We start from the raw sequence: 12500 nt of genomic DNA on the forward strand, positions 1-12500 counted from the left end.
AATTACAAGAAGCCTGGAAGATAAAATTGTAGTGGTATCATTTGTTTGTATGGCATCTGATCAGCATTGATCCAATATCCGTTTCATCTCGTCCCATCTCCGAGCAGAAACATCCACGAGCTGCCGCATATCATCGCCGTCTAAAGCCCAACCACCATGCTTCTCCATCTTCACAATCACAGTGTTCCCCTTCCCATCATTCTCCTTGTCCACAACAACACAAGCCCGCTCCTGACTCAATCCCTCCTCGTATCCATCCGGGTCCGCCAAAATCCACCTTTGCTGCATGCCCTGCTTCTTCTGCTTCTGTTCCTGAGCCTTCTGCTCCTCGGCATTGGGAATGACAACCGCTCTCCAGCCAGCAGCGGCGTCAGCCTCAAATGAGCAGAACGAGCTAGCAATGGGCAAACCACGTAGAGACAACTTCTGTGCATCCGCAATATCATCCGAGCAAAGGATCGTCTCATTATCGGCATCCCACCAAGCCTTGGGGAGCTTTGTATCGCGCAGCGCAGCCAATACAGAGGCCCAAGCAGCATCGAATGGGTTTCCAGCCAAGGAAATGATCATTACATCAATGTAGAGCACCCAGAAGGCTTTAATCTCCCGTGCAGGGTTCCCACTCCCTTCCGAATCCACATCCATCTGCTCACCCAATGCCTCCACTTCGAGGTTCGGCGGCTGATACCAGATGCGCAAGTCGTCTGCTTGGACGAGACGGGTGCTGTGCAGTAGGGAAAGAAGCTGGTGAGAGAGAGACTGTGCGAGTGCGGAAGGCGCCGCACCGGGAGTGAAGCCCGGCGCGCAGCCAGTGCTGAGAGAAAGATTGGGAACCAGCAGGTTCAAGTTTTGGATGTGGGCTCGGTCTTCCCTATCTTGCGAGTCTGTGTCTCCTTCTTCGGGTTTCTTGTCGGTATTTTGCTCTGACGAGGCCTGCGATACGCTCCATGAAGCGATATCGTCTGTGTTAAGAATTTCCGCGCGAACACCGCAGACGGCGGCAGTGTCGCCGATTCGTACGACTGCGCTACCATTTGTGTGAGTTAAGGAGCCTGCATTGGCGGATGTGACACGAAATTGCGAGGCTGCACGACCGTTGGCACGGAGCGAGGGTTGGTTGCTTGCTGCTGGTGGGGAGAGGTGGGCGAGAAGGTAGGCGTGAGGTTGGAGGCGGGCGAATTGGGATGGTGGCAGGGATAATGATGGAGGTGCCGGGTGGCTAGGAGTAGAGGACGCCATTGTTAGTTAATGTCCCTGACTGCTCTTGTTAAGACTGGAATGACTGAAAAAGCCGACGAGCATCAATGGCAGAATAATTTCCTATCGAGGGCGGTGGAAGCTGTTGTTAGTGCCTCAGGCATAAAACGATATCCAACTCGGTGGAAACAATCTCTCTTCATTACACTCTGCCTAATTATTGTGAGAAACAAATACTATTTAACATACTGTAAGACTATTTGGTTGGCCTGATAGTCCCAAGAGGATATCCGCAAAGGCACAAATCATAACTTGTCCGAACCAGCGATATACAGTGGAACACGATCAACTGGATGTCGAAGGCAATATCACATCGACCACAGGTGCCGAGATACGAAGCAGATTTAGCAGGATGCAGAGTCCCCTGCAAGATATCAACAACATGAGCGCAATCTCCGGAGTCCGGTCCTTACCGAAGCTCCCAGATAGCAGACCATGGCCGTGACACCAAGGAGGCATATATGACCGACTGCATTAAGGACTAGAACTTGAGATGCTCAGTCGTACTCGAGATTGTATGTATTTTCAACGCCTTCACGGTGAAAGTTACCCAGATCCTTCTCGCAAATCGTTCTATAAAAAGACAAAGTATTGTCGCATGTCAGCTACAGAATGCATACCGTTGATGCTGTGACGGTTCTCGAAGGTTGCACGTCTCTTCTATGCCCCAAGGCAATTCGACCATGCCAGTTGGATTTAATTGAGGAGGGTACTTCCCCCAAGCAGACAAATTGCCTTATTTATAGTACTCCATTCTACTGTACATTCAATGTTGGCTGGAGCTTTAGGGCTGTTCTGCATGTATACTTCACGTTTCCGGCTAAATAAACCAGGAACCATATAAAGATATGATTGGAGCTTAAAAACCGAAAATCTGACCTGACTGATATGCAGCAACTTCCCCACTGCGCTAATGCGGGCTCATCACTCAGTCACTTTGCGTCCAACAATGTGATGAGTGATTGGGCGTCAGAGCGCTAAACCGTCACGCCTCAGTGGGATATCACTCCGCACTGAACTTCACTGGCGAACCGCTCGGAAAGCCAAGACTCGGTCTGTAATAGGTGTATTTTATTGGCTCATCACTCGGAATCTTATGTTGGGCTTATCCTGCCACAGCTGCAGAGCAGTTTGTGTGACTTTCCCTCGCATACTTCTAGACGGGATCTCCCCCGAAAGTTCCTTTTTGCTCTTTTTCGTGATGACATCAAGCTTGAAGCTCTGACATGAGCTCAGAACTATAGTACAACACTCTTGCGAACGGGATATCTGGTGAGTTTTTACTTGCAACGCAGAATCATTGGAGGGATTCTAACCTGGAGAATTAGAACATCGCATTGTCTTCCACCAGCTTCACCATGTGGGACTCAGTTGTATCCCTCGCCAAGCGTGTCAAGGTCCCGGTCACGGCCTCGACGACCGCCGCCGAGGCAGCTGAGATGCAGCGAGACCCGTGGTCTAAATCAGCCAAATATGGAGTGGGATTTGTATATTTCGCCGTCGTGCTGCTGGTCATCACGACTCTCATCCGAGGCTGGCATATATGGGGCGACAAGATGCGCATTGCTTTTCATAAAGAAAATCGACTTCAAATATTCCGTGACGACTCGGTGCCAGATGAGTATGAGCTACCGAGTGCAGGAACCGATGCTTCCAATGCCCATTTCTTTCCGTCACCAAATGCAATCTCTGCTCCAAAGAGACGCGAATCACTTCTCTCCAGGATTGTTCCCTTAAACAAGGCAATTGCTTTCATGCGATGGATCTTTTACAGACCAATGCCAGCCCTCAAGATTTGGAAGTGCGAGATCGTGTTTCCGTCTTTGGCAGTGACAGTGATTGTACTGGCTGCGCTGATCTTTGTCACATTGTACTGTTTCGTTCCTCAACCCTTATACTACTGGTCGATTGCCCTCGGATCACCTCCGTTGGCTATTCGATCGGGTATGCTGGCAGTGGCCATGGTTCCTTGGATTGTTGCACTCAGCACCAAGGCCAACTTCATCAGTATGATGACTGGCCTTGGCCCTGAGCGGCTGAATGGATTGCACCGCTGGTCTGCCTATATCTGCCTCTTTCTCTGTCTGATTCACATGATTCCGTTCTATATTACTCCAATTTGGGAAGATGGCGCATTGGTCAACTATCGCCTAGGAATTCCTGCGCATGTCTATGTGTACGGAACCGGGTTTGCAGCACTGGTGCCTCTGCTAGTCTTGTGTCTTCATTCTCTTCCTATTTTCCGTCATTGGATGTATGAGCTGTTTGTGTTTGTTCATATTCCGGTCTCGTATGTTTTTGTGGCATTACTGTTCTGGCACACAAGGAACTACCTCTCGTCCTGGGCCTATCTTTTCACCACCCTCGCCATTTGGGTCATCACTTATATCATTCGGCTGTTCTATTTGAACTGGACAAATCCTTTGCGCACGTCATCGTTCTTGATCGGAGAAGAATGCGCCATAACTCTTCTCCCACAGAATGCTGTCAAAGTAGTAATTCCTACAAAGATGCGCTGGCGCCCTGGACAGTATGTCTACCTTCGACTGCCGAGAATCTCAGTTCTTCAGAGCCATCCTTTCACAATCTCCTCGCTCTGTAGTGATGACTTTCCGTCTGCCTATGGTGAGAAATACCGTGACCTGACACTTGTCTTCCGTCCATTCAGTGGTTTCACAAAAAAGGCATTCCGCAAGGCCTTAAAGCATGGCCCTTACAAGACCTACAGCGCATTCCTAGAAGGACCGTACGGTGGTATGCAGCGTGAGATGGCTGCCTTTGACGATGTGATCTTCTTCGCTGGAGGCAGTGGTATCACCGCCATTGCAAGTCAACTGTTGGATCTCATCAAGAAGATCCGAGATGGCAAAGCTATCACCAAATCAGTCCGAGTCATCTGGGCATTGAAGAGCCCAGAAACAATGGAATGGTTCCGAGAGGAGTTGCGTATCTGCCGTGACTATGCACCGTCGAACATTGTAAACTGTCACTTCTTCCTCACGGGCGTGAAGCAAGATGATCAACTCGGGCGGGATATGGTCCAGGAGAAGATCTACGGCATGCTCCAAGGCATCGACAAGCGTAACTCTGCCTATATCCGCGCCGAAGCTGCGGGTAATCCAGATGTGGAAAAGGAACTGCGCCGTGAGAACGAAGATGGCATTACTGCTCTACCCAATGCTTATCCGGCTGCTCATGTGCCAAACACCCGTCAGTACTATCAACCGACAATGGACCCATATGCTTCACCAGGATCTGGATCTGTCAACCCTAACTTCGACTTTGGATTTGGCACACCACAAGCAGTGCCACAAAGACCACCGCCATCCCCAGCACCACGCTTTGCCTATTATCAACCACGACGAGACAACTGGCGTACCGACTACTTCCGTCCAAATATCCCTCAAATGATCAACGAATTTTCTAAGACCTTTGGCCGTCGCACATGCGTGTTTGTCTGTGGGCCACCGAGCATGCGTGTGGAGGTGGCCAATACAGTGGCCAAACTCCAGCTGCAAGTGATGATGGATTCATCGAAAGATGAGATCTTCTTGCATGCTGAGAATTATAACATCTAATGTAGTGTTACTTGTCTTTTGTTGGCGCGATACCCATGGCGTTATATTTACATGGATAATGCCCGTCATATTATGCTTAGCTTCTACGAATATTATGCGTGAGGAAGTATGTATCACAATAGATGGTGTCACATATTTAAATCAAATATCATCACGTATGCACTTGATGCAGCACCAGCACAATTCTGCACAAATGCAAAGGGTATCCAAAGTTTATAATCCACAAATATCATTTCACTCGCCTCGATGTGGATAGTCATCTTCCTCGGCCTTACGCTTGCGCGAGGGCGTTTCTTGCTTCTCAAGGACGCGCGACTCACTCAAGAGCTGGATGCCGTGGTCACCTTCATCGCCATCCTCCGCCTCTACCTTCTCCCAGTCCTCGTCGTCATCTTCATTGCAAGAGTCTTTTCGAGTGCCTGTTTCTTCCAGGGAAGCTTCTTCCACGGTCTCTTTGTCCCACTGCAGCTCTAGTCGGACGATCTTTGCGCCAGAGGGCTTCAGTCGACGATAGTATTCGGCGACATGGCCATCAACCCTAAAGCCGCGCGCAATATACCAGTTCATGGCATCTTCATTTGCTTCATGTACATGCGCTGTCACAGAACGAATGTTATAGTGCTTGACAAGCTCAGAGACCCGGTATAGTTCTTTGTTCTTGGAGTCTGGCGGCGACGCGAAGAGAAGCGCGTTCAAGAGTGAAGCTGCCACACCATGGCCTCGATATGGCGAGAGCAGATGTAGGGTCTGGATATAGAGATTTGTAGTGTCTCCATTACCATGTCTTTGAGATTCCCGGGTCGAGTCCTCAAGCTGGCGAATCCTCTCTAGCCGACACCGAATGCCACCGATCACTTTGTCTGTCCCAGCCGCTCCAACCCCTGGAACTTCTGCAACGGGGTGATCATGGTAAATAGCAACCCGCGACAGGGAAGCGATCACCGGATCAGTTATTGTAGCCGTGTAGAACGAGTTCGGGTAGCGGATTGGCAGGAGTAAGCCCGTGATGCGTGTCAACGAAGGGATATGTGCCGTGTTGACCTTCTCAATAGTGATATGTGAGTGTGGAGTCGCAGTTCCAGCTGGAACATGAGGATATGGGTCAAATGTTTCTTCCCTGGAGCGCTTAGGTCCAGACGTGTTTGCGACAGCGGATTGAGGTGGCTGAACGGGAGGGGGTGGATTGGAGGGTTTGAGGGTTGACGCGGAGACAACGAAGGCGCAGAAGGAGCAGAAGACGAGGAAGTCCTCTGGTTCTTCTTAAACAGTTGATATGCCATAGTGAAAGAGAGAGAGTCGCAACAGAAGGCGAATGCGGAGATGCGATAAGCGATAAGCAATGAACAACTCTCTCCAGCCTCATCTCTTCATCTCCTCGGGATTCAGGCACTTTTGACGGCCGTTAAAGCTTTTGGACAATAGACTCCTTTTCAGGTGAGTGCTCTATGGCTATTGTGTGATTGACTGCATTGTCTACCCCTATTGTTGGCTATTCACCCAACGTCTCCGGCCTCTCCCTCATCGAGCCTCACTGACAACAGGCCCAGGACAATCCCTCCCTCCTCATTGTCTCTTCCGCTTCTTTGGATTCTATGATTTGGACTCCATATAAACTCCAACCTTCTCGGACTTCCCTTCACCGATTGCCTTCGCCTCGCATAGATTTCCGGTACATGGAGAACTAGACCTCGGACCGGCTGGTTCGAAGAACATCACATCTGTTCGCTGGCGAACACAGCTGTCGGCCATTCGGAAGCTGATCTTCAACATCGTGCGAAACTTCCTCCGGACGCAATCCGACAATGGCCGACTCCACCGGTGGCCGCAGGCCGACATACCCTGCTGGAACAATTGCGAAAGTGGTACGTGCAAAAGATTTCGCGGTGGGTATTACAGGTGCTGATAACTTTTTACTAGTCAACCGATATTCTGAACGAGATGTTTGGCAACATCATCCACGATCTCGTCGCAAAGGTTCATCGCGAGGAGAAGACGGCCCGGATGCGGTCCGCGGTAGTGGTCGCGAGACAGAAAGCGGAGGACCAGGCGATCATGCCCGACGATACTCCCAGCAAGACTTCCACCGATATCAAGAAAGAAGTGATTCTCGATACCAAGAAACTGTCGACCATGCGCATGGAGACCGACGCAGCCACTTTCGACCGTGGCAAAGTCTTTCTCAAAGGCAACCCCCTGCACACCGTCAAGGAGCTTGTATGCCCTGAATGCCGTCTGCCTCAGCTCTTGTACCCAAGTACCGGGGCCATGTCCCGACCTCCCCCCGACTCGGATTGCGAGTACTGTGCCAACGGACCGATGATTACCCTGCCGGGTCACGATGTCCACGGCAAGCTCTTTGCCATCATGCCCAACCCCAAGAAGAAGAAGGGAGACCGCGACAGCACCATTCCCGAGATTCCCACTACCAAATGTCCTCTTTGCCCTCGTTACTTTGTCATGAACCGCCTTGCACAGCACCTCGACCGTTGCATGAACATCTCTGGTCGCGGAACCAGCATGCGCAACAAGACCCCTACAGCGGACAGCAATGGCAACAGCCCCACATCCTCAGCACCCAAGCGCGCGCACGCAGATGAAGACGACGGAAGTCCCAGCCCTACCAAGAAGAAAAAGCCCAATGGACCCAAGAAAGGCTCCAGCAACAAGCCTGGTCCTAGCAAGCTTAAGCAATCCTTCACAGCTGAGGACAACGACGACGACATCAAGAGCGAGAACGCGGACTGAGTCACTTATCTTCATACTTTTTTCCTTTTCTATCATGGTGTCCGCGGCGTTCGAGCTTTGTTTACTGGGCATATCCCACGGCGTCTCTGGGTTCGGTGCGGTCTGTCTTCGTGGGCTGTTGACCCCGAAGAATTTGCATAGATGAATGATGATGGGGGCTTGTAGGATTGTACATTACTTCATACCATGGAATACAGTGGACTGTGGCACTGTAAGAAACATGCAATTGATTTCTTTTATCATTATCATTATCTCTGCGTCATCGTACTAGCCTGACTGGCGAAGATAATTGCACTTCTGTACTATACAGGTTCAATTAATGTATCCAAGCCGAGTCTACTTCGGATCATATAAAGCCCCTGTATGTCTCTTTCAGGCATGGCAGTATTTGCCTCGATGGAAATGCCGTCAGACTCTCTATCATGGAGTGTGGGAGCTGGTGATATAAATATCAAATCGATTCTTCTCATGCTCAAATTGTTATGCTGAGCTGCATATAGCTATACCATGTTGACCTTGCTCACTTCATTCCGCTATACTTCAAACAAACATTGCAAGTGTATATCTCCTACTTCTTACTAGCGTACCATTCTGTACACTCAACCGCAAACTCACAACATCCCGTCAGCCAACTATGTGCTGCATAGCTCAGCTCAATGCAATGCGGCGCATTGGGAACAATTCCACGTTCAACCCTGGGGCTAAGTAGAAAGGCATCGCGGCATTTCTCAGGTGCATCAGGTGTTGAACTCTAGAGCTCGTCAAAGTCGCTGACTCCATACTTGAGAGGAACCTTGACTTGATGAGAATGTCGATGCCAATCCCGCAGCCAGGTTGTATTGATTTCCATAATCTCACCTACAGGAACGGGCTTGTTAAGACTCGCCGAGTGCTTCGTCACTTCGGGATCTGCAAGAGACATATTTGGGATCTTCAGCATCATTTGATCCTTCATTACAGGGTCAAAGTTCCCATGGCTGACGCCTGGCTCGATGAAGTTCATAAAACTTTCGAATATGGGTGAGGCTCGTCTCAGTACCGATTCCGGAGGTGATCAGGCCTGCAAGTGAATATCCTTCAGTTCCTGTATAGGATCCAGCAGTGATTGTGGCCATCATGGCACCAATAGAGTGTGCGAGAAGGACAACTGCCGATGCACCCGAGAGCTCTCCATATTCCTTCCAGAGCGCAGACAAGTTAGTGCTATTGATGTATTTCCCCTGTCGCTCAGCACATGTCTTATTGGCTTCGAATTTCAGTGACATTCCCATAGCCCGGGTGATTGAGTGCAATGACTAGAATCCCCAGTGGATCAGTGACCCGGGTGATGGAGTACTCGCGGGAAGCATCGAAGCATTTGGCGTCGTATGTTCCACCATGCAGGCAGACAAGTAATGGCTTCTGGGTTGACTGTGGAATAGACAGAAAACCTGTTGCGATCTCTCCATCGGCGAGAGTGAGGCTGAACGACTTCACGATGTGTGACCAGGTTGGGGAGGTGCTTTATATGTGCCATTTAGCAAAGCAGTTTCGCCTGAGGAGGCGAGAGTTGTGATCTACACCATTAGTGTAGGGGAAAATAGCCTGGAGGTGAGGGAATCAACAGTAGACGAGTCTATACTTCCAAGGCGGTGATAAGTGGGGACTCACTCAGTCCGACACTTCATTTCTTCGACGTTTCACAACATGGCCGATCTCAGCGCATGGGCAGCTCCTCGCCTCTCTCAGCTTCTTCCCCTCGATGAGGAGTCGCTGTCGCAGGTCGTCGAATATGCCGCCAGTCTCTCCAAGGAGGCTTGCGCCGACCACCTCAAAAACCTCCTCGGTGACTCCCCCGCCGCCCTCGAATTCATAAGCTCGTTCAATACGCGCCGCGATGCCCGGCAACTGCCCCAGACGACATCGACCCAAAGCAGAGATGCGCCGCGATCATCGGGAGCCAAGAAGGGTAAAAAGAAGGCTCCGTTGCACAGCGCTGGTCCGCCACGCCGCCCAGACAACTACGGCAACGTTGGAGGGGGCTACATGAAGGCCGAGGAGGAGGATTATATGTCCTCACGAAAACCGACTACAAGCCTCGCGCCTTCGCAGCCTACGTCCTCGCAATCATCGCGTGTACCCTCTCCCTTGCCCACATCATCATCAAAGCCACCGCCATCAGCAAGTGGCCCTACAATTTCGGATATGCTACCAAATGTACGATCAAAAACAAGCAAATCAACTCGGCAGGCTGGATCAGGATCAAGTAGCAAGGGTGCGGCTCTGACGACGAATAACATCTCAGACCTTACTGCAGCTATCGCCGCCTTGGAGGTATCGACAAACCCGACACTGGAGGAACGACGCAAGTGCAACTGCTACGCCTCCCTTCACCCGCTATTTGATCCAGCTCCAAATTGTATGAACTGCGGGAAGATCATTTGCTCGCTCGAGGGTCTGCAACCATGCTCCTTCTGCGGCACACCGCTGCTCTCCGCAGAGGAAGTGCAAGACATGATCCGAGAACTACGTGCTGAGCGTGGACAAGAGAAGATGCGAGTACACAACGAAGGTGTTCATCACGAAGGAGGGCCTAAGCCTACATCCGGGTCCGGGTCCCCCAGTAAACTCGATGCCGCCAAGGCTCACCGTGACAAGCTACTTCAATTCCAAGCCCAGAATGCCCGTCGGACCAAGGTTGTCGACGAAACAGCTGATTTTGAAACACCCAATGTCGCCTCGACCTTATGGATGAGCCCCGTCCAACGCGCGCTGGCGCTTAAGAAACAGCAGCGCATTCAACGCGAAATGGAGGAGAAGGCTCGTCCCGAGTGGGAGAAAAAGAAAACAGTCATGAGTCTGGATATCAAGGGTGGCAAGGTCCGTCGTGTGTATCATAATGCTGCAGCAGAGTCAACGCCGGAGGCCAGTGAGCCCGAGCCAGCCGAAGAAGCTGCCACAGAGCTTCCACGAGGCGAACATGCTTTCAGTCGGAACCCGCTTCTTGCAGCCGGTGGTCTTCTGCGACCTGTCTGGAAGGCTCCGGAAGGGAAGACGCCCGAAGCAGCGGAGCAGACTGAAAGAAAACAAACTTGGCGACGGGTACAGGATGACAATGACGACAATGAACAATGGATTCTTGATGGTGGAGTACACGGGCATACCACCTAGTCCGTCAACGCTCTAGAGTATGAGCGCAAACTACAAGTCACAAATAGCACAGACAGGGCGGTGACTTTACAATGCTTATTCCAAGCCCAGAGACCAGTCTCAGTGTGATTCCCTGATACCCCCTTGAGAGGATCAAAGCTTATCATAGCCTGGATTTGACACCCCTTCGGTCTCACATTTTCCAACATCCGCCATTCTCGGAGCGGATATCTGATCACCCGTAGATCGGTTAACGGCGGTGATCTCGGAGATCCCTGGAGAAACCGCAGTGGAGTCGGAGGGGTAATTCTTACGGCGTAACTAGTTGCATAACCTCCACTTTATGTACGGGATAGTGCAGCTCATTGTTTCTATCTCATCAAACTTGTTCATGTAATCTAGGTAGGGGAGTGTGAAAGGACTTACGGCCTATGACTATACATAGTTTCCACTATAGAGAGGCACCTTTCACAAGTTCTTTCACAACTCAACAAGATCTCTAGATCTCCATTACTGTCTGTAATAGGCGGGAAAATAGCAATGGCGGGCAGTTGAGGTGCCTGGAGGGAATGGTGAGCGGAAGGATTGCTGGATAGGCTTGGGCGTATAGGAGAAGTGCAAGTTTCTATGCCTTTGAGGATGAAAGAAGCGAGCAAATTCGTGATTTTTGTCACATCTCGCGTTAAAGAGCATACCTGTGTACTAAACAGCTTGATCCAAGTAATAGAGCGTGTAGCTTGTCCCCATCACTGAGGGCACCGTAGACTGACCAATCCGACTGGCCGCGTTTTCTTCCATCAGCCTGAATCATAGCTATGTAGGTCAACAATTTCCTACCTCCGCCATCGTTTTTAGCCTTGACAATAATGACGTGACACGCAAGGTTATGCTGTTCTCTAAAAGCAGGCTATAATCGGCCCTGCCTATACAAAGACGTGGCTCCTCTTAATATATGATAGGATCCCAAGGTACGGTTACTAAACGGTTTTGTGCCGAGAGCGAATGGTGAATTCTCTGGATGAGCGCACCCATTGCCGTTAGAAACTAAGCATTAGTATAAACCCAAGGGTATAACAAGTCTATCTACTCACAAAAGTCGTGTGGCAGGCAAATCTGCACTTGTGGGAACTGCCACATCGCATATCCATCGATATCTTTTAGTCCAAAAGAGTGGTTCGTGTCATAGACGCTCATATTGGAGTGGCTAACTCGGGGTAACTCGATAGAAAGTTCGTTGGTGTGATCTCCGAGGTACGCTGGAACGGCCGGGCGAGCCGCGAGCTCTTGGAGCTTGCGGTACAAAGCTCTAAACTCCCGAGACCAAAGTCCCGAATAAGCAAGCAACTACTATTGATTCACACTTTAAATTCGTCGACAGCCATCATAATCCCGTCATTCTAATCGTCCTACTTTGGCTTCTCTTTCTTTCACGTCTTGTGCCCATTTTCGAGGGCCTCTCTTTAGCCAGCTAGATCATATAAAGGTGGAGGGTGTGAAAGACTTAGGGTCTATAACTGTAGTAACGTTATCTCTCAAAGTAGTATCTGATCTAACCGAGCACATGCCTTAATTATCCGTTGATATAAAGAGGCTGTCTGACTGGCGCAGTCAGGCCCAATCAATATCCTTAGCTATATTCCATGTGAATATCTGACAGATAAGAGACCATGGGCAAACATTCTAGTCGCACAGTCAGACACAGTCGATTACCTAGTTAGGCTTGTTACATTCCTAGAGGTGTGTAGTCAATACTACTACTACTGTACCGAATTTGGGAATGATGACGAGCTT

The 12500-nt window shown here is 50.2% G+C and overlaps 6 protein-coding genes across 6 annotated transcripts; 3 read left to right on the top strand and 3 right to left on the bottom strand.

The window, feature by feature from the left end:
* Positions 1 to 60: 60 nt before the first annotated feature.
* On the bottom strand, positions 61 to 1239 carry N7446_003517 (3' exoribonuclease family protein; the record flags this gene model as incomplete). The annotated part of the gene is made up of 1 exon (XM_058512266.1): positions 61 to 1239. One exon carries the CDS (start codon positions 1237 to 1239, stop codon positions 61 to 63), a length of 1179 nt encoding a protein of 392 aa, XP_058373595.1.
* A 1376-nt stretch (positions 1240 to 2615) lies between these two features.
* Positions 2616 to 4835, top strand: N7446_003518 (putative metalloreductase transmembrane component; the record flags this gene model as incomplete). The annotated part of the gene is made up of 1 exon (XM_058512267.1): positions 2616 to 4835. The coding sequence occupies one exon, from the start codon at positions 2616 to 2618 to the stop codon at positions 4833 to 4835; it is 2220 nt and encodes a 739-aa protein (XP_058373596.1).
* Positions 4836 to 5069: 234 nt separating this feature from the next.
* N7446_003519 (GNAT family N-acetyltransferase) lies at positions 5070 to 6605 on the bottom strand (the record flags this gene model as incomplete). Its single annotated transcript, XM_058512268.1, has 2 exons — positions 5070 to 6094; positions 6530 to 6605. 2 exons carry the CDS (start codon positions 6603 to 6605, stop codon positions 5070 to 5072), a joined length of 1101 nt encoding a protein of 366 aa, XP_058373597.1.
* Positions 6606 to 6637: 32 nt separating this feature from the next.
* Positions 6638 to 7580, top strand: N7446_003520 (uncharacterized protein; the record flags this gene model as incomplete). Its single annotated transcript, XM_058512269.1, has 2 exons — positions 6638 to 6697; positions 6753 to 7580. 2 exons carry the CDS (start codon positions 6638 to 6640, stop codon positions 7578 to 7580), a joined length of 888 nt encoding a protein of 295 aa, XP_058373598.1.
* Positions 7581 to 8542: 962 nt separating this feature from the next.
* Positions 8543 to 8845, bottom strand: N7446_003521 (uncharacterized protein; the record flags this gene model as incomplete). The annotated part of the gene is made up of 1 exon (XM_058512270.1): positions 8543 to 8845. The coding sequence occupies one exon, from the start codon at positions 8843 to 8845 to the stop codon at positions 8543 to 8545; it is 303 nt and encodes a 100-aa protein (XP_058373599.1).
* Positions 8846 to 9266: 421 nt separating this feature from the next.
* On the top strand, positions 9267 to 10730 carry N7446_003522 (C2HC5-type zinc finger protein; the record flags this gene model as incomplete). Its single annotated transcript, XM_058512271.1, has 1 exon — positions 9267 to 10730. The coding sequence occupies one exon, from the start codon at positions 9267 to 9269 to the stop codon at positions 10728 to 10730; it is 1464 nt and encodes a 487-aa protein (XP_058373600.1).
* Between the last annotated feature and the right edge of the window lie 1770 nt (positions 10731 to 12500).

This window comes from Penicillium canescens (assembly GCF_028828765.1).
Source record: "Penicillium canescens strain IBT 15451 chromosome Unknown utg000003l_segment0_segment0, whole genome shotgun sequence".
Lineage (NCBI taxonomy): Eukaryota > Fungi > Ascomycota > Eurotiomycetes > Eurotiales > Aspergillaceae > Penicillium > Penicillium canescens.